Source organism: Cebus imitator, unplaced genomic scaffold (assembly GCF_001604975.1).
Source record: "Cebus imitator isolate Cc_AM_T3 unplaced genomic scaffold, Cebus_imitator-1.0 Scaffold86, whole genome shotgun sequence".
In the NCBI taxonomy this organism is placed as follows: domain Eukaryota; kingdom Metazoa; phylum Chordata; class Mammalia; order Primates; family Cebidae; genus Cebus; species Cebus imitator.
This window is the reverse complement of record NW_016107401.1, coordinates 80,902-102,129: the sequence shown is the minus strand read 5'-3', so window position 1 is coordinate 102,129 and position 21,228 is coordinate 80,902. Positions and strand designations below refer to the sequence as shown.

Here is a 21,228-nt window from a genome sequence, read left to right as displayed (position 1 = left end):
CCACACTGAAATTCTTGAGGTAGAGAAGGCTTGAATTTTTACTTTATTACATGTCTGCCTTTCTTCTTCACTCTGTAACCCACATGCCTCTCTTAATTGTTTTGAGGTGAAGAATACCACCATACAAAACACAGTCACACAGCTCACAAGTAAAGCTCACTGAAAGGGGATTTGGGGAAATGAGAGGAAAGAGATAAAACAGTCCAACCAGACTACTGAGATGCCACCATGGATTAGAATGCAGCATTTTTATTGTAAAAGTCCACATGTTAGGCAATTCCCTTTGTGAAAAGGTTTCCAAATACATAGACAGGGAGCAGCTTATATTAGGTATTAGATTATATATAATATGTATTCATATTGCCAGTACTATGCACACATTGGAAAGCTAGCTTTTTTTAGTGTCCCCATTACAGAACACATTTCAAGTTGACAATAACATGTTTCTCACCATTGAAACTTGCCAACAACTCTCCCAAAGAGTCAACGTTTAATATATTGACAATTCAAAACAAGAAAATAATTCATCCTATTTACATTTGTTTGAGGTTATATACTGGAGCACTGATATATTAAAGGTTTGTAAAACTGGCAGCTAAATGTGTTTCAAGATTCATCCAGATGACTTGATGATGACTTTACATGGTTTTATATTGACAAAGCCGCTCTCTCTTCCTTTTTACTCTTTTCAGGTTATCTGTAAAGTTATACTAGCTATAATTTAGTTATAACAGAGAGCAATAATTTCCATAAAAATAATTAACAAAGGCTGCTATTTTAGAAAAATAAGGATTCAAATTCAGGATGAGTACATGAAGATGGAGCTCAACTCACCATGTTTTAAGTCTGGAGAAACTGCTTTGTTTGATCACAATATAATCTAATGAGACCACAATCATAGGCTCAACCTCTATGCAAGTCATTCATTTTTTTTTCAGTTTTTAAAAGCGAATCTTCAGTACTTAGTTTTCTTCACAGAGCACAGAATACTACATTCTGAACACTAGTCAGGTATGAATTTTGCTTATTCCTGTTTTAAGTTCACAAACAAAATTGTAGATGGGTAAGGACTGACTCATCCCCAAACCTGGAAAAATAATACACAAACTCTAATTATGCCCTAGTAGAGTCATTTCTATACATAAACATAGGACATAAATATTGTTTTAAAAGGAGTATGGACTTTGCCTGAAAGAAATTTTTGAAAATGAACATAAATAGCTGAAGTTCTTTGGATCTTTCTGGTTATTTTTACAAAATCAAATATCACTTGACAACACCTATGAGAAAAGATGAATCACTGGTTTCAGGCCAGCACAGAGATTTGCCAGAAGCATATGAGGGCAATTCACTTCAAACCATATTTATTGAGCACCAACTATGTGCCAGGCACTATGCAAGGTGCTATGGACCCAAAGAGGAAATGACAAGGATTCTGCCCACAAGGCACTCACAATCACTAGAAGCAGATCTTGAGATGGAGAATAAGTTCTGATATGATCTATCATCCTAAAAGGAAGAAAAAAATAGCGGCAAGCACATACAATTACTTTATACTCTAGTTATGAAATTGGGCATATTTAGAGGTGGCAAATGTTGATTATTCAGTCTATATTTTACTTAAAGTGTTGTCATATGTCATACAAGGAAAAAAATAAGCTGTTCGAATCTTCATGCATGAGGGAGAAGGCAATGGAAATTCCTCCCTCCATTTCCAAACCCAAATCCTTATCATTACATTCAGGATTCTTTTATAGCCCAAGGACACAAAATAAAAGACAATAGGATGATAACTTCATTTATTTGGGATCTAAAGAGATGCATGCACTAAACTTGAAGCATTCTAAGTTATTGAAATATTTACATCATTGTACATGAATGTGGAGTAAATTTTCTGTCTCTCTTGAGATAAAGGCATAATAGATCTCTGGACTAGTCTTTCATATTTAAAGTGAGTTGTGATTTTTCTCAAATGAGGGAGGTATTCTATTGGGATCAAATTTATGACAACTTGACCCGAAATGAACACAGGGTACAGTTTTGGACCTTTTCTGTCTAATTGCATTACTTATCTAGTAAGGATACCACCACTGTAAATAGTCAGGGCTTTCACTGTTTCAGTTGCTGTAGCTGAAAAATATCTTATTTGGTTTGAATGTTCTTGCTGTAATTTTACTTTGCCTTGCAGGTTTGAAACACAGCAAACATCGAAGTTCAAAGTACATTAACCAATGGAGGGTTGGGCACAAACAATATGACATTATAAAATTTACCAGGTTTGGACATAGAAACAAATTCAGATCATTATCAACCACATAGAGGATTATTTAAGTGGACTTAGAACAGACATCTCTCCATGAGACTCAGTGAATAAGACCCATATCAATAAAACCCATACCTCTTCACAGGTAGAGGTAGGAGACCCAATAAACCAGATTAAACAGGCAGAAGGCAGTAGGGAAGAAGATCCGAGCATAGGAGTCCATTTTGGCAATGCGAATATGTATCCTCCCATGTCTCCAAGCTCCTGTTCGACAATCTTCGAAACAGCAGAAAAAACTGGCACAGTCCTTGCCATCCAGACACTCATAGCCATACTCTTCATCTCTCTCTTGAAGGTGTGTAGCATTGTTCATTTGAATTGTTGCTGATCTTGGGCGGATATCAATGGTAGGGGCCTGGGATGAGGATAGGGAAGGAGAGGGATCAGTTAGTTATACTTGAGAGATCCTAGACTGTTTTTCCACAATGTCACCAATGTGATGATGAATCTGAAGATGGGTACTCAGGAAATTGCTATGACATCATGATCTACAATGGTAAAATTGAACTTAGAAAGATAGCACATTTGCAGATTTCAAATTTTGAGCTTAAGCAGTGCAGCTGAAAATAATATCATCAAGCTAATAGCTATAGCAAGGAGATTGAACACCAAAATAACTCAAAGTTAAAGATTTAAATCAAACTACATGGAATCTTATTCTAGTAACTATTAGATGTGAAGTCGGTTACATGAAGGCATTTAATGGTGCTGCATGTGAGTGGAACAGATAAATAAAAATGCATCAATTCTGAAATCAAATATTGTGTCATGCTTAGTTATAGGCAAATAGAAAACCCATTACACTGAGCAAATGCATTAAATGCTGTTAATAGAAAATGTTAAAATCTATAGAAATATAGAATGTTCCTGATTTTATACCACAAAAGTATGCCTTATGTTTTAAAGGACTATGATACTTTTGCTAGCATTCACTATCCATAAGCTTAAGAATGTCAACAATGTTTACCTACATATGAATGGAAATTTCGAAGAGCATGTTACTACTTGGTAAATTTCCTGCTACACCAATTATTAAATTTCTATAGAACTAAATGATATGTTTAATGTTAATTTGGAGGATTTAGTTTCAGGATAACATAAACAAACTCTAACATCTCAGAATCAGCTACTATAATTGAATAGAAATTCTCATTGTATTATATTATAGTAGAGCCAACAGGCCCAGGGATCACTCTGGAAATAAGGAATGGATAATTTAACTCAAAGCCTTTCAAAAAGAATATTCTTCTTATAGAACTTACAGGTAGAATGAAGAAAAACAGAAATCATTAAGTTTACAAAACAATAATGAACCAATCCATTCTGAACTAGGATTTACAGTTAAATTTTAGTTTTAAAAGAGTACAAACTTGGTAGGTGTAATGAGTAAGACTTGATTCCACTTTTATTTAAAAAGAGGGAGCTCTTTTTGGCTTTGATGGATAAAGCAGCCTCTTTTACCTATGACATTTCATAGGGATTATAACTTTTGGGCTTGGTGTAAGATTAAAACCTATGTGAATTAGAGTATAGTTGCTGAATCAACTCCAGAAGTCTATAGAACTTTCTCCAGCATTATCCCTAGTAGAATGCTTAAATGTCTACGCATAAAATAAAATAAAACACCATGTAAGCATTAATAGTTAAATTTAGCAGTTGCATGCAGTGAATTTCCATTCCAAAAACATTATACCTTGAAGGAAAACATCCGAAGAAGCTTTGGGTTTGTAGACAGAAAAGAGAATTGCATTTGTTTTTGATAAAAAGGAGAAAAAAAAGAAAAGAAAAAAGAGAGAGACAAGATAAATTAAAAATACATTTTGAAAACATAGTAAGTGAAATGAACTGAAATTATAAACACAGAAGGACAGTTCTGAGCTTTGAATAGAACATTTGCTTAAAGTTGAAAAATGGAATTTTGTAATTACCTAAGAACATTTTAAATAAATTAATCTATGATTATCTGACTGAAGAAGCCAGAGTTGTTCCATTGTGAGGAAGCTTCCTATTGCCTAGTTCCCCTGTTTAGAAATACCATAATTTTATTTTCTAATTATCATCAAGGATAACTTAATAGGTGAGTCTTGACACAATTATTCAAAAGACATATTAAACAGGAACAAACTTTCAGCTTCTCATTCCCAGTTTACTTTCTTGGTAGCTCTGATAAATCATCTAATTGCCTTGAAAAGAGAAGTGCATGAAATTCTCAGGCAATTTCATTTTCTCATTTTATTTTAATCTTGTTCTCCTCTGCCTTTTTTTCTTCTGCCATTTCTATGACCCTGAATTAAGGAATCTACTTCTATCTCTGCAAAAAAATTCACTCTGGCATAGCTGACAGAGAGGGCCAAGGGACTTTTTCCAAAGGACTCATCAGAACTTGTTTGAAAGCCAGTCCTCACATCCTTCTTAGAGCTGGCAGGTAATAAGCCAACTCTCAATAGAACCACCTTCTTGTGGGAGAGTGAAATGGAAAGTGAACAACAGGGAGCAAACAGAAACAACACAATAAGGAAAATAAAACAAGGATAGAGAAAATAGAAAGTCAGAGAGAGGCAGAATAGACAGGGAAGGGAAGGACTGCATAAAGCATTGTAAATATTTGAGCAATTAAAGACAAGCATTTTTTAAAATTAAGAATAATGATGCTTCTTTCTTTATATGTTACAAAGTCTTATATTCAAATAGACACATTACTCTTGTAGTATTTCACTTGGGTTTCTAGAGATGTATCAGAATACAACCTAGAATCGGCTAAATTCCCTCCTTACAATTCAGCCTTCAAACTCTGTGGGTTGCATAGCTAGAGACTATTACGGTCCTAAAAGAAGAAGGCCAGGAAAGGTTGTAAACCCCGGATGGTCAGGTGATTTGCTTTGCCCATGTCTTGGGAGGGAATGGACCTTAACTTTCATCAGCACTTCTGTAAGCCAGCCACTTTGTTCAGGTGTGTAAGTGGGTACCTGCGTGCTCTCCTCAACACCCACAATAAAAAACAGCTGCTTTAGGCTTTTGGGTTTGTGCCTCATCTTTGCCATTTAAAGTTTACTGGCAAGTAGAAATCATCCTCCCTGTTTTCAAATCATGTGACACTGAAATCAGTCCAGGCTGGTAACTGTATAAGTCATCAACATCAACAGTCATCACCAACTACTAATGTTAAGTACATTCATGTATAGAGTACTATGTGATATTTTGGGGTGTTTTTGCCCTTCCTTGACACATTTATTTCTCATGGCAGCACCAAAAGACAAGTGTCTTTAACTAATACTCATTATATAAATAAAAAACAAAAACTCAAGGAGGCTAAGTAATTTGCCCATATAATAGTAAATCATTTATTTTAAAAACAAAAAGATACATTTTGAGAATGAAATCAATTGAAATTATCTAGTGACAATACACACACCACACTTCCACACACACTAAATCTTTTGCAGAAATGTAGTCATCTTTGAAACTTCAAAGACCTAATAGCTTCCTAGTGGAATGCCTTAGATGGAAGTTTTAATTTAAAACATCAGTAATTTAAAAATATTATTATGGTAGGGCACAGTGGCCATGCCTGTGATACTAGCACTTCAGAAAGCTGAGGTGGGTGGATCACCTGAGATCAGGAGTTCGAGACCAGGCTGACCAATATGGTGAAACCCTGTGTATACTAAAAATACAAAAATTAGCCAGCCTTGGTGGTATGCACCTACAGTCCCAGCTACTCAGGAGGCTGAAGCAGGAGAATTTCTTGAACCCAGGAAGCAGAAGTTGCAGTGAGCCAAGATCATGCCACTGCACTCCAGCCTGGGCGACAGAGTGACACTGTATCTCAAAAAATATATATATATATATATATATATATACACACATATATATGTGTATATATATGTATATATATATATGTGTATATATATATACACACATATATATGTGTATATGTATGTGTGTATATATATATGTGTATATATATATACACATATGTATCTGTGTGTATATATATATATATATATATATATATATATAATTGTAATAGGGCAGAAAAATCAGTGAAACCTGGAATAATAGCAAATAGAAGATGAATATATTTCTCAACAATAGTTTTAGTCTCCACAAAATAGAGCAGGTCATTATATCTGTATAAGAATTCTGACATAGAGAGAAAAACAGAATCAGGCCCGAGTCTCTCTCAAGTAATTAATGATCATAAATGAATCCTTATGGCCTGGCTATACTCATGCATTCTGTTTTCATCTTGGAGCCCAAACTGCTGAACCTTAGCCTGCAGATAGACTAATGAAAACAAACTAAACCAAAATCATGAAAATTTCAGTGATCCCAATAGGAAATGATACATACAGGGTTTTTCTTCTTTTTATCTTTATCCTTGCTTGGTTTCCGGTTGCTGACAAAATAATGCAAGGTGCCATACTCCACCAAAGCAGAGAAGACAAAGATGAAACAAACAGATACAAAGAGATCCATTGCTGTTACATAGGAGACTTTGGGGAGCGATTTCCGAGCAATGGTGCTGAGGGTGGTCATTGTCAGGACAGTGGTGATACCTGAAGAGAGGATCAATGAAACAGGTCATGTGATTGCATGAGCAAATTGGGTAACTGTGTCACTTGTGAGACTACACTTGTTTCATGACTTCTGATAGACAGTTTCTGTAATGGGAGAGGAGGTATAAGTGGAATTAATTCACATTATTTACAAATATTTATTGCCTGTCTTCTATACATCAGTTGAAATGATAAACACTGGATTTGCTCTGGCCTTTATGTACCTTATATTTTAGTGAGAGAGATACACTGTGAATCAAGTCAACAAAGAAAAGTATAATGTCACATTATGGTATGTGCCATGGAGAATACAGGGATATGAGAATCTAGTGAGATGGAATGCTCAGAGAAGACTTTTTTGAGGAGTTAGTGTTTAAAGTGAAGCTTAAATCTAAGAAGAAACTAAATTTTTGATTATTATTAAATTAAGGGAGGGTTCTGAGAAAGATAAATTTTGTCTGTTTTTAAATTTTTAGAAGGCCTGGCACCTGGAGAGGGACAAGAAGATTAAGGTGATTTTAGTAAAAAAATAAAATAAAATAAAAAATTTATAAAATGTGGCACATCCAAACAGTTTACATTTTATTCAAGGTACAAAGAGAAATTATTCAAAGATGCTAAGTAGAGGAGGTGGGTTATGTGTAAATGACATGCTCTGATTGATAAATTCTTTTAGATTATTATAGGATTAAAATAAGTATGTCACAAGTAGCATAATAAGTAATATTTACTGAAAACTTCCTCCTGTCAAGCGCCATGATAAGTACTTTATGTACACTGTTTCGTTGAATCTTCACAGCAGGTATTTTCATTCTAATTTTATAGATGAGAAGAACAAGGCTAAAGGACCAGCGCCACATCCAATAGTTAGTAAGTATCAGACAGAACTGAACACAGAAATTAAATGTTTGATTTCAAAGCTCTTATTTTGCTAATTATACAACAGCACCTAAGCAAACCTGTCCTCTCCAGTGGTTGTTTAGTGACAGAGAACAATATCAAGACAACCTATATTCATCAGCCAGAGAAGGATAAAGAGCATTCCTGAGTAAAAGTTCTGTTACTGGCCAGGCGCGGTGGCTCAATGTCTGTCATCCCAGCACTTTGGGAATCCAAGGCAGGTGCAACACCTGAGGTCAGAATTCGAGACTAGCTTGGCCAACATGGCAAAACTGTGTCTCTACTAAAAATGTAAAAAATTAGCTGGGCATGGTGGTGCTTGCCTGTAATCCCAGCTACTAGCAGGGACTGAGGCAGAAGAATTGTTTGAATCGAGGAGGCACAAGTTGCAATAAGCCGAGATTGTACCACTGCACTCCAGCCTGAGTGACAGAGCAAGACTCCATCTCAAAAAAAAATAAATAAATAAAGCCGTGTTATTTATATTAAAGGCAACACGGATTCAGTATGCAAATATGTTCTAGTATTCAGGATTCAAATACATGGATTCAGTATTCAAATAGGTTCTAGTATTCAAGTATTCAAATAGGCCATAGGAATGTAAATCATCTTAACAGTCTAGGCCTCAGTTTTCTCATCTGTTGGACTAACTCTTTGAAGGTCCACCTAGCTTATTAATCTACAATTCTAGTTCAGAATTTCTAATCCTGAGTGGAAGCATCTTTCTGTACTCTAAAAGCAGTAATCTCACACTTTATCATCTCCAGGTTTGTGATTTATATTTCCTACGGGGGACAGAAAAGAAAAAAAGAACGAAGTTTCCATTATTTAATGATGTGCAATTATAACTATTACTGCTAACCAAGAAACTTCTGGGGGACAGTCAGATTCTCCTGTCTCAAACAGCAGTGCTAGGGAAACTAGGACAAAACAGGTAGAGAGACTAGAAGAGAAAGAGAAGAGGACGATTCAGAGAAAAGCCCCAGTAACATACAGGAAAAGAAGAAAAGGTTTTATTCTCTATGAAGTAGGTAACTGGTAGAATATGCTTAGAAGAAACACTCTTGAAAAAAGGATGAGTAAGAGGAGATAAAATTGCCATTATCTTTCTAATCATTTTCAAGTCTTTGTCAGAGTCATTTTTGAAGAGGTTAGGTACATTTCCAAGAATTATGTGGTTCTCTTGGGTCATTTAATTGCAGCTTACTGTGAAAGTTTCCTAAATACATATTGTGTTATGAAATTCCAGAGAGTGGAAACACTAACGTTGATTGAAATAACTATAGAGGAAGGGTAGCCTTTAATAGAAGAAAGAGGTGATCAAGGGAACTACGTTTATAAATACCATTGTCCTTTTTCTATACTATTACCAATTACATAATAACCAATCTCCCTTTCTAGTCTGTATACTCTATGACAACAGAATCTGTCTTGATGACTATTATAACCCTACAGTGGAGCAGCATGCTGGGACTCAGTAAATATTTGTTCAATGAAAGGGTGAAACAGCGAATCAATGCATAGTACATACACGAAAGATCAAAGGTGCTCAATCTACATTTGAGAATAGGAATCCATAATTATGACTTTTGGGAGATAGTTTTAATTGCAAACAACAGTAGCTAACATTTACTGATCTTTTCCTTTGGCCAGGTACTGTGTCAAGCACTTTATCTCACAAGAGCCTCACAATGATTCTATAATATAATGATTATTATTATTATTACATGTGACAAACATTGAGCATTGGAAGAATAAAAACTTGCTCAAGATAGTAAGTGACGGGAGATGAGATACAAACCTAGGCAGCCTGGCTTCAAATGCGGTGCTCGGAGACACAGTATTTTAGCCCCATAAATAAATGAAAAATATGCAGCATGAAGCGCTAGACAGATGGGATCTATTGTAGATTCCTGACTGGGGAGGTGATATAGGTCTGGGGTCTTCCATGTTGTCAGGGTAGAACATTAAGGAGGTTTGAGATCCTCATCTATAAACTAGGGGTGCTGGTGGTAGTGATGGGGAACCTTATAAGTCTCTTGGGAAGATTAAATTTAAAAATGAGCACAGGGTACCAATACCTACTAAAATCCCAATAAATATTAGGTATTGGAAAGTTTTATTTCTTAAACTAAAAATATTTAATTAAGTTGTCTATGCACTAATTCATGTAAAAGATTCTCATTGTACCTAATCACAACTGATATTTTTGCAGAGGATTGAAAGACTAAATTGGCACCTTGACCTTTGTTTTACAACCAGGCCTGAGGCCATACTTGACCCTTGACAAGTGGACATATCAGTATTTGTGGTAGATATCACAGATGAGTTCATTTATCAAAAATGTGGGATGTGATAATTTGGGAGAAACAAATTCTGACATGCAAGTTAAACATTGATCCAGCAAATTGGGAAAATGTTATTTAGGCTACACAGACATTCATCACAGCCATGTAAAAGTAAACTCTTGAAGAACTGCCTCATGATATTTTCAGGGCTGTGCCTGGAGCCACAGGAAAGAGAACTGCAATGACATCAATAATGAGAGGCAGAGCAGTGATGGTTTTAACTGGCTTCTCAACCAACAATAAGACAGTTTCAATTCTCATAAGTAAATAAGACTTTTCTTAGCTAGGTAGATGAAATATATCCATAGCTTTTACCAGTTCCTCTGCCCCTGGCATGAAGTAAGCTCTTCAGGATGTTACTTCACCTCAAATCAGCTGGGTGAAAAATACCAAATGTTATTTTCATTTCATTCATTGTTACTACGCCAGGAATATGCCTCACCAACTACCACCTGGGCACCAAACTACATTCACTTTTATATGCTCCAAGATGTTGGCTGCCCATACCCTAGGACTCTGTGAAAACAGGCAGTGTCTCTGAGCTACATGGATAAATTTATCTTATTCATCAAACAACTTGGCCTAACTGTTCTATGGCAAGAAGCTTAAAGCCTACAGGTGTTTAAGGTCATCTCATTTAACTGAATTGTAAACACTGGAAAAAGTAACAGGACTGAATGAAATCTAGAGCAGTATTCTAAAAGGTGACTGCACATTTGAATCACCTGGGGATTTTGTTGTTGTTTTTCTTTTTCTAAAAAATTTATTTATCATACTTTAAGTTCTGGGGTACATGTGCAGATCATGCAGGTTTGTTACATAGGTATATACATGCCATGGTGATGGTTTGCTGCATCCATCACCCGTCATCTACATTAGGTATTTCTCCCAATGCTATCCTTCCCCAATCCTCCCTCCCCCTGCTATTCCTCCCCTAGCTCCCCACCTGTCAGGCCCCGTTGTGTGATGTTTCCTCCCTATGTCCATGTGTTCTCATCGTTTAGCACCCACTCATGAGTGAGAACATGCAGTGTTTGGTTTTCTGTTTTTGTGTCAGTTTGTTGAGAATGATGGTTTCCAGTTGTTGTTTTTCAATCCTAAGTCATGTTCTAGACACATTAGATAAGCATTTCTTGGGGTTGAACTAAATCATTTGCACTTTAAAAAGTCCTCTAGTGACTTAAATGTGCAATTAAATTCAAAGAGCACTGATCTAGAAAAGTGAGACAGCAAAGTTAAAATACAGAAACTGGCTCAGCTCAGCTTCTCACCTGTATCCACAATTGGCCTTCAACAAGGCCTCCCACCCAGAGCAAACCTATGTCCCATCTGCTGAGGTGCAGATCTACCACCTCCTTATGTTGTGATCTTGTGTCCTTGCAGCACCTCTACTTCCTTAGCTCAGCTCTAAAAACTGTGATAACAACGATCAGTACAGCAACTTCTACATGCAGGTGTTGTGAAGAATAGAAAACACATAGAGACCGTATTGCGCATTTCTGACTTACAAATTACAAACAAACAGAAGCACCTATCTGCTATTTGCTCAAGGGCCTCTCTCTCATTCCTTAAGTCACTCACCTTGATCTCTTCTTCCACCATGATCTCTTGCCAGTGAATACTTATTTACTGGTGGGTTAAATGAGCTACCCAAGCAATCATAAGAGAGATTTTGGCCAGCAAGAATCCAGGTTCAAGAGGAGAGATTGATTGGAAATCTCTTCCTTAAAATGTTTTTGGGAAAAGGATGATTGGCATATGTCAATATATTTGTTCCATCCACTCATAAGTGTATACATCAATTAAACAATTATTTGAGGTACTGTACTAGAGAGGTACAAGACTCACATTCTGATGAGAGAGAAATAGAAGCATGTAATGCAGTACATTTCACTCACAGTGACAAGTAATAATCCTAAAGTAATAGGCTCAACATATTTGGGGTTTGTTTCAGCATGTAGCATTAGACAAGATATTTTAATTTTTGAGAAGGACTTGTAACACAAAGTACCACATATAACAGAAAAAATCAAAATAACTTCCTTTTGAAACAGATGGGAAACTAAATTAGGTTTGGAAGAGGACAGATATGCAAATAATGTCTTTTTTCCTCCAGTAATCACTTCTGCCCTCAGCTTAATAACTTAGTACATACCATTTTGTCAGAAAATGACTATAGTAGCCAACATTTCTGAGGCTTTACTATGTTACTGCACTTTGCATCGAATAACTTATCTAACCCTAGTAGAACCCAATAAGTTAGGTACAGGAAATGATGCAGGTTTATATGTGAGGAAACTGTGAATTAGAGATTAAATGACATTCCAAAGTTATACTAAATGTGTTATGTCAAACCCAGATTTGTGGGACTTCAAAACCCAATTTCCTAGCTATTATACACTACTGCCTCTTTAGACAGAGTTAGCAAGAGATATGGTTCTAGGTTTTACATAGCTGATGAAAGGGTGTTGAATTTATTCATCTCTCACTAGCTTTATTTTTAGTTAAGGTTTAAAATTTTCCATGTGTTGGGCTTTGTTTTAGTCTGCGTGAGACATCTTCCCCATGGGAAGAAAAAGATGTGAAAAGTCAAGGCAAAGATCACCATGTATATTAGATTGAGCAAAGTTAAAAGTCTCTTTTCCCATAAAAATTTCACAGGTAAATATGTTTTCTCAAAAATGCTTTTTTCAATGGCTCTTCTGTAAAGAGTCAGTTACTTCAAATGTGATCCCAGTAATTACACATGTAGGAAATAGCCAACAGCCAATGGTGTGCTGGTAAATGTGTAACAATTAACTCCAGAAAAAAGAAGGCCCTGATTTTTATTGGTTCCATGTTGTTAATATTTCCACCTTGGCTAATTAACTACCAATCTGACATCACAGAAAGTGATGAAGTTAGGAAGAGATAAACACAATCAGCTTTCAAGCGCTGGTGTGAGTAGCTTCAGTCTATTACCCAGAGACCTAAACAAACAAATAGGTTAGTATTAAAAGGGTTTTAAAAAATAGTTAGCTAAAATTTCTTAAGAAAAGTTACTCAAGAAAACGTGTCAAGGTAATTAAGAAGAACCAAACTACAGAAGTAGAAAACATTAAATACTATTTATTAAAAAATCCAGTTCTCTTGAATATAAAACAAATGATATTTCTATGTAATTGCTGACTAAATTTAAAGCAGATCAACATAGAAAAAGAAATAAAAATTACTTGTATTTGGTACTTATCTTAAGAAACTGCAACATAAACCAAGATGTCTCACCTAAAGATGTTCTGGCTGGAACAGCATCCTTATTGATCCAGAAAGACACCCAGGATAGGACGACAATGAGTGTGCAGGGGATATAGGTCTGGATGGTAAAGTATCCCATTCTTCTGCTCAGATCAAAGTAGACACACATGACCACATAATCTCCTGGAACAGAACAAAGATGGCACCATACAACATTTTATCAATCACTGGAAAGCATTTAAAAATAAGCATGTATTCAATAATCTTGCACACACATTTAAATTGAGAGTTTTCTACAAGTGATATGTTAAAAACTATTTTTGCCCACTTGGGTTAAAAAACAAAAACGAAACACAACCTGAACTGAATCCTGACCCTTTTAGAAGCGATTTATCTACTCGATGGAAGGAAACATTTTTAGCATATTGACCTTATTTTCTTCTTTCAGATGATTTCTGATGTCTTCTCTTCCCATTTCACAAACATTATAAAAATGTATGTGTGCTGAGGATGGCAGGGAACTGTATTTCTACACTGTGCATATCTTGTCTGCATTCATTCTAGGTTTTGTAACAATTTCCTCTTATTTCTTAGGACAAAATCTTATCTATAAAGATCAGAGAGGAATATCCTGGTGCTTGACACAAATAAATAAATATTTTACTCAGAATTTATAACTAAATTCCTTTGATGAGACATTTTTCACATGGTCATTGAATCATATGGCTTTCCTTTACAGCAGTTACTTTAAATTTTAAGTGTTCATTCCGCAGTATCTGTCCCCCTATTGGACTCCATCTGCATGAGTCCACAAACAGTGCCCATTTAAGCCTACCATTGCAAGCCAGTACTTAGCATTCTGCATGACTCCAGACAGGCATTAAGTAACATTTGTCAAGTAATCGTGCAAATGAATGAATGCCTTTTTAAATTTTACACGTAAAAAGCCTCTAAAAATAAAGAAGATATATTATGGAACATTTGAATTAAAAAGAGAAATTTATGTAAATAATCCAGAGACTATGTTAAGACAAGGTACTCAAGGAATAAAGGAATAACCATATAGCAAGGTATGAGAACAATTCATTGTGACACAATTTGAAGTCTCTGATTTCTTAAAATCATGATGCATATGTTGCTGTTAAAATTCCATGTCCTTCACTTTGAATCATTCCAAGCAAAGTTTTAAAGCATTTGAATTTTAAAATCAGAAAATACGCTACAGAAACACATCCCAGTTACTATACATCTTTTAATACTCAGAGAACATCAGTTTCAAATATTGTTTCTTCACTTACAATGTGAGGTGAATAAATGAGATAGCTTTTCAAATGTTGTCCCTTTTATTTATTTATTTTTTTGGCTAAATTATATTTTGCCCCAAAATACATAGATAATTAAATTCAAATCATATCTTTTAGCTTAATTACTTGGCTTTGTGCCTACATTTATCTACTTATTTGGCTGATTTAATCTGATTTGAAAATAAGGTGCCCTAGAAGCCTTAAGCAGAGAAGATTGACTTAGCAGGGTGAGTTATCACTACTCAGTCTAGTTTTTCTTTTCGACTCTCAAGCTTCACCCCATGCCCCTCAAAGCTGCTGAAATAGCCCTTTATTGGCTGCTCTTTGAGGGAGTAGACTGTCCTCTAACCTTGCAATGTTTCCTAAGTGGGGTTTTGAATGATCTTTAACAGTGCCTTTAGGAAGACTGGCATAAGTTACTTGCTTAAGTCCGACCTGGTTGAGATAGTGATCATGACCTAGCACTAATGGGGGAATTAGGCTTCCAATGGGACATCAGTTTAATCCCAGAGATCAATAAGTAGCAATTATTTAGCAATTGTGCCTAAAGACTTGAAGGTAGAAATTTAATTTTTTTATCAATGATAATAGATTTCAGTTAATTCCCACAGCATATGCTCCTCTTCGTTAATTTATTGAACATAAGCTATTTACAGCCACAGCATTTCATAAATCAGCTTTGTCTCTGCTTTTGTCCTAATTTAGAATATAATAAACACAGGCTATGATTGAAGAGCAAACGGATTTAATTTCAGATGACCTCTATTAACATCCATCTTTTTCTTTCTCATTTCTTTGATCAGAATACTAAAGGCAAATGCATCCACTCTTATTCCAGATAGGGAAAGCAAAGTAATAAAGGAAGGTTTTCTATTTAAATAATAACATTTAGGGGTACCTTTTCTCCTATTTTCCAAGTCCTTGAGCTTTCTGCACATTTTAAATGTGTTTAAATAAAAAGTTATGAATTATAATGTTTTAAATGAAGCTAGACAATTTTAGTAACTTCTTTTCACCTTTCATTTGAGTGAATGAGGATCTGCACTTTGGCATTAACGATCTGACACTTTTAAAGGTAAACTTTAATTTTGCCCAAAGTTAACAAGATAATTATCTCAATTCAATTCTCCACTTCCCTTTAGGTCAGAGTCTAAACTTCTATGGTCTGCTTATCTATTAATTTCTATTATAAGGTAATGGCTTCTGAGCATCTTTCATCTTTCCCAGCAAGCCTAAAGCTTTTCTACCAGTGGATCATGGATTCAAACTTGAGAACAAGCTGTTTAAAAGCAAAGCAGCTTCACAGTGACAGCCTGATGACTGTCATATCTCCAAGGCCACGTCGCTTTTGGTATTCCTAAAAACTCTTGGGCTAAAGAGCCTATAAAATCAAATCCCCTTAAAATGCCGCATCAATGATTCCCCAAGCCCAAAAGGTTTAAATGCCAAGCAAGTCAAAGGTGGTTATTTCTGCCACTTCAAATTTATTCCTTCTGTTGATTTATCCTAACATATGATATTAAAGTCATAGTATTTTATATATTCATTTCATTCCTGCTTTGGTCTTAATTTAGAATCTATAGATGTAGGCTATGGTCGAAGAGTGGAGACATATAATCTGAAATAACATCCATTAATATTTATCTTTTTAGTTTTTTTGTGAGATTTTTATGTCTAGTTTTAGGAAGAGACTATCAATGTCAGTTGTTTTTAAGCTGTAGTGGTAAATAATCATGATAGTTTTAAAATTTAATATGTAGTAGAGTGTTTAGGTTTTTATTTCCTACATGAAACTATCTCATTTTAGAAACTTGAAGATTCCATGGTAAAGACATATTTCCCTCTATTAAATCCTTGAAATAATAGGAAATAATTTTCTAATTACCAATCATGAAAACCTACTATGTGTAGACACTGGACTGAATGGTTTGCATATATTATCTATAAACATCCTAAATCCTTTGTCAGGACGGTGAAAAAACAAAATATGAAATATATCTTCACTTTGTTCCTCTCTTGTCATTCTTATTCGACTTAAACATAGTTGAATAAAGTATATCTTATTCTGCTTGGTTAACTTTGAAGGCATAAATAGTGTTGTACTCTTCTTTAATTCCTTTCTCTAGCTCCTGTTTTAAGCCCACAGATATTTTTAATCACTGCTATGCATAGAGCAGTGTATTAGGTAATGTGGAGAATAAAACCTAGGGGGCCTCATTACTGATTTTAAATTAAATGTGTTGAAAGGACAAATGATGGTTTTCTTTCTATAACCCAGATAAAGAGAGATGTTCTAGGACAATGCATTAGATCTAGCTTTAGCATCCCTCATTAAACACTTGAACTGGGGGCAAAATTCCATGAGACTGATTTTGACCAAAGGCAGGCAAGAGAGTTGATTGACTGAGTTTTCATTTGGGCTAATTGTTTTCTGAGATTAGATCTGTACTCACTCTAAGACACAAAATAAATTCAAGATGGACCAAAGATCCGAATTTATGAGCAAATATCAATACTACGGAATGAAAACTATAGAATACATAATCTTAGTGTGGAAAATGCTTTATCAAGTATAACAAAATTTAAAAGGCATAAAGGAAAAAAATATAGGTTGATTGTGGAAAATGTAACTGGAAGATGGACACACTTGTCTGACTACAACATTCAAAAGGAGTCTACTCTTCATCTTGTGTTGAGACCTCGTGGTGGTGCTAAGAAAATGAAAAAGTCTTCCACCACTCCTAAGAAGAATAAGCACAAGAGAGAGGTTAAGCCGGCTGTCCTGAAATATCATAAGGTGGATGAGAATGGCAAAATTAGTTGCCTTGGTCGAGAGTGCCCTTCTGATGAATGTGGTGCTGGAGTGTTTATGGAAAGCCACTTTAACAGACACTATTGTGGCAAATGTTGTCTGACTTACTGCTTCAACAAACCAGAAGACAAGTATGAGTTAATAAAAAACATGAACTAACAACAACGAAAAAAAGACTTCTGTATCATCAAGACTGCTGGCTGGGCACGGTGGCTCACACCTGTAATGCCTGCACTTGGGGAGCACAAGTCACATGGATTGCTTGAGTCCAGAAGTTCAATAAAAGCCTGGCAACATAGTGGAACCCATCTCTACAAAAAATTAGCCAGGCATGGCAGCATGCGCCTGTAATCCCAGCTACTCCAGGTACTGAGTTGGGAGGATCCCTTGAGCCTGTGGGGTGGAGTTTGCAGTGAGTGGAGATCCTTCTACAGCACCTCAGACTCCTGCATTCCAGTGTCGGGGATACAGTGAGACTTTGTTTCAAAAAAAAAAGAAAGAGAAAGAAAGGAAGAAAGAAAGAGAGAGAGAGAGAGAGAGAAAGAAAGAAGGAAAGAAAGAAAGAAGGAAGGAAAGAAAGAGAAACATTGCTATAACTAGTTTTAAAGGGCAAAACACCACATTTAGTGTGATGAGATATTTCTAAAATAAATAAGAATTCAAAGGCTAATATCACCAAATACATAAAGAATTCCCATTTGTCATTGAGAAAAAATGCTAAATTTTTAACTAAGCTAAAAGAAAATGAAGAACTTATACATACAAAACGTAGGAAAACTCAGCTTTAGAAGGGATCAGTGAAATCCAACATCAGATAATAGTATTTCATTTTTAGCCTGGCAGATTGAGGAAAAACTAAATGTACTGGTGATGTTGGTCCTGAAAAGATGTGGACAGGGAGCAGAGGTGCACACTGTTGGTGGGGATACACAATGATGTGGACTTTCAGGAAGATAATCTGGAAGTATATAGAAACATATATATTTTTTTAAATTCTTGGATAAACACTACAGAAACAAAAAGTTTTCAAATATTGCTATTCAATTGGCACCAAAATTTTCTCATGGTTTGTTATGTGCCCAGAAGTCTAAATAGAATACCCAATCTTTGGACAGAATCCCAATCCCTGAGCTTAAAGGATCCAGAACATTGTTGTGAAGAAAATATTTCCAAATCAATCAGTTGCTAGCTTCTATAAATGCTACTCTCAAGCAGTTTCTGCATTCATCACCTGCCCACCATTCTCAGGGGCTGTTTATTCTCTCATTAACTCTTCTGGAATACATTCAACATCTCCTGCCAACCAGGTCCTGTGCGGTCAAGAGAGGGGAAATTATATATAGCTAAGCTCTAGTTTTGCCATCAAGGAGTTGTCAAGCTAAGAAAGTCATATCAATATGACTTTATCACTACATGATGGCACAATAGCTCTAATATAACAGATACATCCCAATTTATCTTACACACCATAAGGAAACGTTCTGACAGGCACATTTTTGAAAATTCTGAGTAAATAAGCCTATCTTCACTAAACTTAAATAGGTCCATGCTCCCTCTTCAGAAAATGTCCAGGCTTCTAAGCCTGACATCAAGGCTGTCTATCTAAATTTAACCTGAACCTTTCTCTCTCATTATTCTATTTATGTCCTCTAAGCCCTAGACAAATAAATTGAATATTTTTATTTCATGCCTTTATGATTTTTCTGCCTTTATTCTTCCTGCCATCATCTCTCCTAGATTGCTGAATAATCTCTTTACTCCTTTTCTTCATTCCAACTTTCTGATCCCCCATGTCACCACCACCACAACCACTCCATACACATATACTCCACGATGCATCTAGACCTGTGCTGTCTAAAATGCTAGCCTTCTTAAACATACTTTAAAATTAAAAAAAAATTAAATTTAATTTCTTAGTTGCACAAGTTACATTCAAGTGCACAAGAGCTACACGTAGCTAGTGACTAGTATATTGGAAAGTACAGATGATCGAGCAGTTTCTTCATCATAGAAAGTTTAATTGGACAGTGCTAAACCAAGCTTTTCTGTCTAGAATACATATTTGTTCAGGTCATTCCCGTTGAGCATCTCAATATGAAATTCACGCTGCTTAACATGTGATTCTGGCCCGGTTTGCTTTGATCCATCCTGAAGCATCCCAGCTTTATAATCGCCCACCTTTTAGCCCAGCTATATGATTTACTTTCTGCCTTTCCAAGGGGAAACTTCTCATTATTTTGCCTCTGTTTGCAATATGTTGCTCTCAACTTCTGAAATGTTCTCTACCCCTCTGATCGTGCCATATACATGTAAATACCTCCAAGCTCTTCAATAATTGCCCGCTGATATCAGGACACAATAAAATTCTTTAACTTGTTCTCTGAGGCTTCAAAGGTTGTTTTGTTTTGTTTGTTTTTCCTTCACTATATTCCCGGACTCATATTAAACAGTGTTTCTTCACTTATTGGGGTTCTTGTAGTTCTTTACATGCCTTCCTCACCCTGCTTCCTCTCCCCACAGGGTTCCTTCACCTGCTGCCTCCTCTGGCTCAAACTCTCGCATCTCATCTTTCTTTACTCAATTAACTCCATTCATTTTTCAAATGTCAATTAATGTGTCTCATCATGAAAGAAGCCTTTATTACATCAAATGTCCTCAGTAAGACATCATAGTAAAAACTCAGTAAGATCACAATAAAAATATATGATTGTGAATAGTGGATTATATTCTAGATTATAATTATTTTATGGGCTCTATGAGGGATGCAGCTGTACCTATTTGGCTCACTATTTTCTTCTCAGCATCTAATACAGTGACTGAGACATAGAGGGGAATTCAACAATTATTTGTTAAATAAATAAACGCTTTAGCTCAGAATGACATGAAGAAAATTCTAGATGAGCTATACACCAGAAGTCTTTAAGACCAAGGTGGAGATTAACATGGGCTTTTAAGATATTAAACTTTGCATTACAAATTACTGCATCTGGAAAAATTTTTGTTGAACTTAATGTCAATGGATATAAGGTCACAAGGAACTGTTAGCAATCCTAACTGCTTGCCAAGAAAAAAAAAATGGAGAAGGGAAATCAGCTTTATCAGAGTGGCTGCATTATGTTTAGTAAACAATCATTTAGTGATTTGAGTTTCTCAGCCAGATCCATTAGTGAAAGAAGAGAACAAAGGGGTTTGGCTGCTAAAACGCAAGTGTCACTGTCTGCCAAGTCTACTAGGTGTGTTTTCATTTAAAAACTTTGCCTTTTTGATTTTATCTGTTAAGTGCATGAAGAAGAACAAAATAGCAATTGAGGGAAATATAAATAAAAAATAAAAAGTACATTAAGGTAATTTTTCTGGTTTAAATTTATCTTTTAAAGACTCTATCTGAATCTCCACTGAGGGCAGAGGTTGGGAACTATAGTGAAGAATGAGAGCTGCTTTGAATCCATTTCCCTAGAAGGGGAACAGTCATTTGTTCCCTGCAGGCTGCTGAGGAGGGATGGTCTTAGTCTCCTAGCTTAGATGGCCATATTTTGGACAAAGGTATTTCTCTGGAAAAAGTGGCAAGTAGTGAGCGCTCGGCAGTTAACCCTTAAGCATCTGGGAGATGGGTGTGTGAGTTCAAGGAAGGTGAGAGGGTGGTAGGGGCATCAACAGTATCTACTGCAAGGGCAGAAATCAGATTAACTGGGTTCAAAATTTGAATGCTGTCACTCACTGGTTGTGCAATTTCGGGCAACTTTCTTAA

General features: G+C 35.7%; 1 protein-coding gene across 2 annotated transcripts in view; it reads right to left on the bottom strand.

Moving 5' to 3' along the window:
- Positions 1 to 229: 229 nt before the first annotated feature.
- GABRG2 (gamma-aminobutyric acid type A receptor subunit gamma2) overlaps positions 230 to 21,228 on the bottom strand; it is a 93,103-nt gene continuing 72,104 nt past the window's right edge. The window contains exons 7-10 of one of the 2 annotated variants that reach the window (XM_017534450.2): positions 13,395 to 13,547; positions 6,677 to 6,882; positions 4,017 to 4,040; positions 230 to 2,678 (exon numbers count right to left, since the gene is read on the bottom strand). In XM_017534450.2, the coding sequence (XP_017389939.1) occupies positions 2,403 to 2,678; positions 4,017 to 4,040; positions 6,677 to 6,882; positions 13,395 to 13,547 (659 nt within the window). In that variant the 3' untranslated portion in view covers positions 230 to 2,402. The remainder of the gene's footprint in view (positions 2,679 to 4,016; positions 4,041 to 6,676; positions 6,883 to 13,394; positions 13,548 to 21,228) is intronic. The other variant, XM_017534451.2, reaches the window with a different exon arrangement.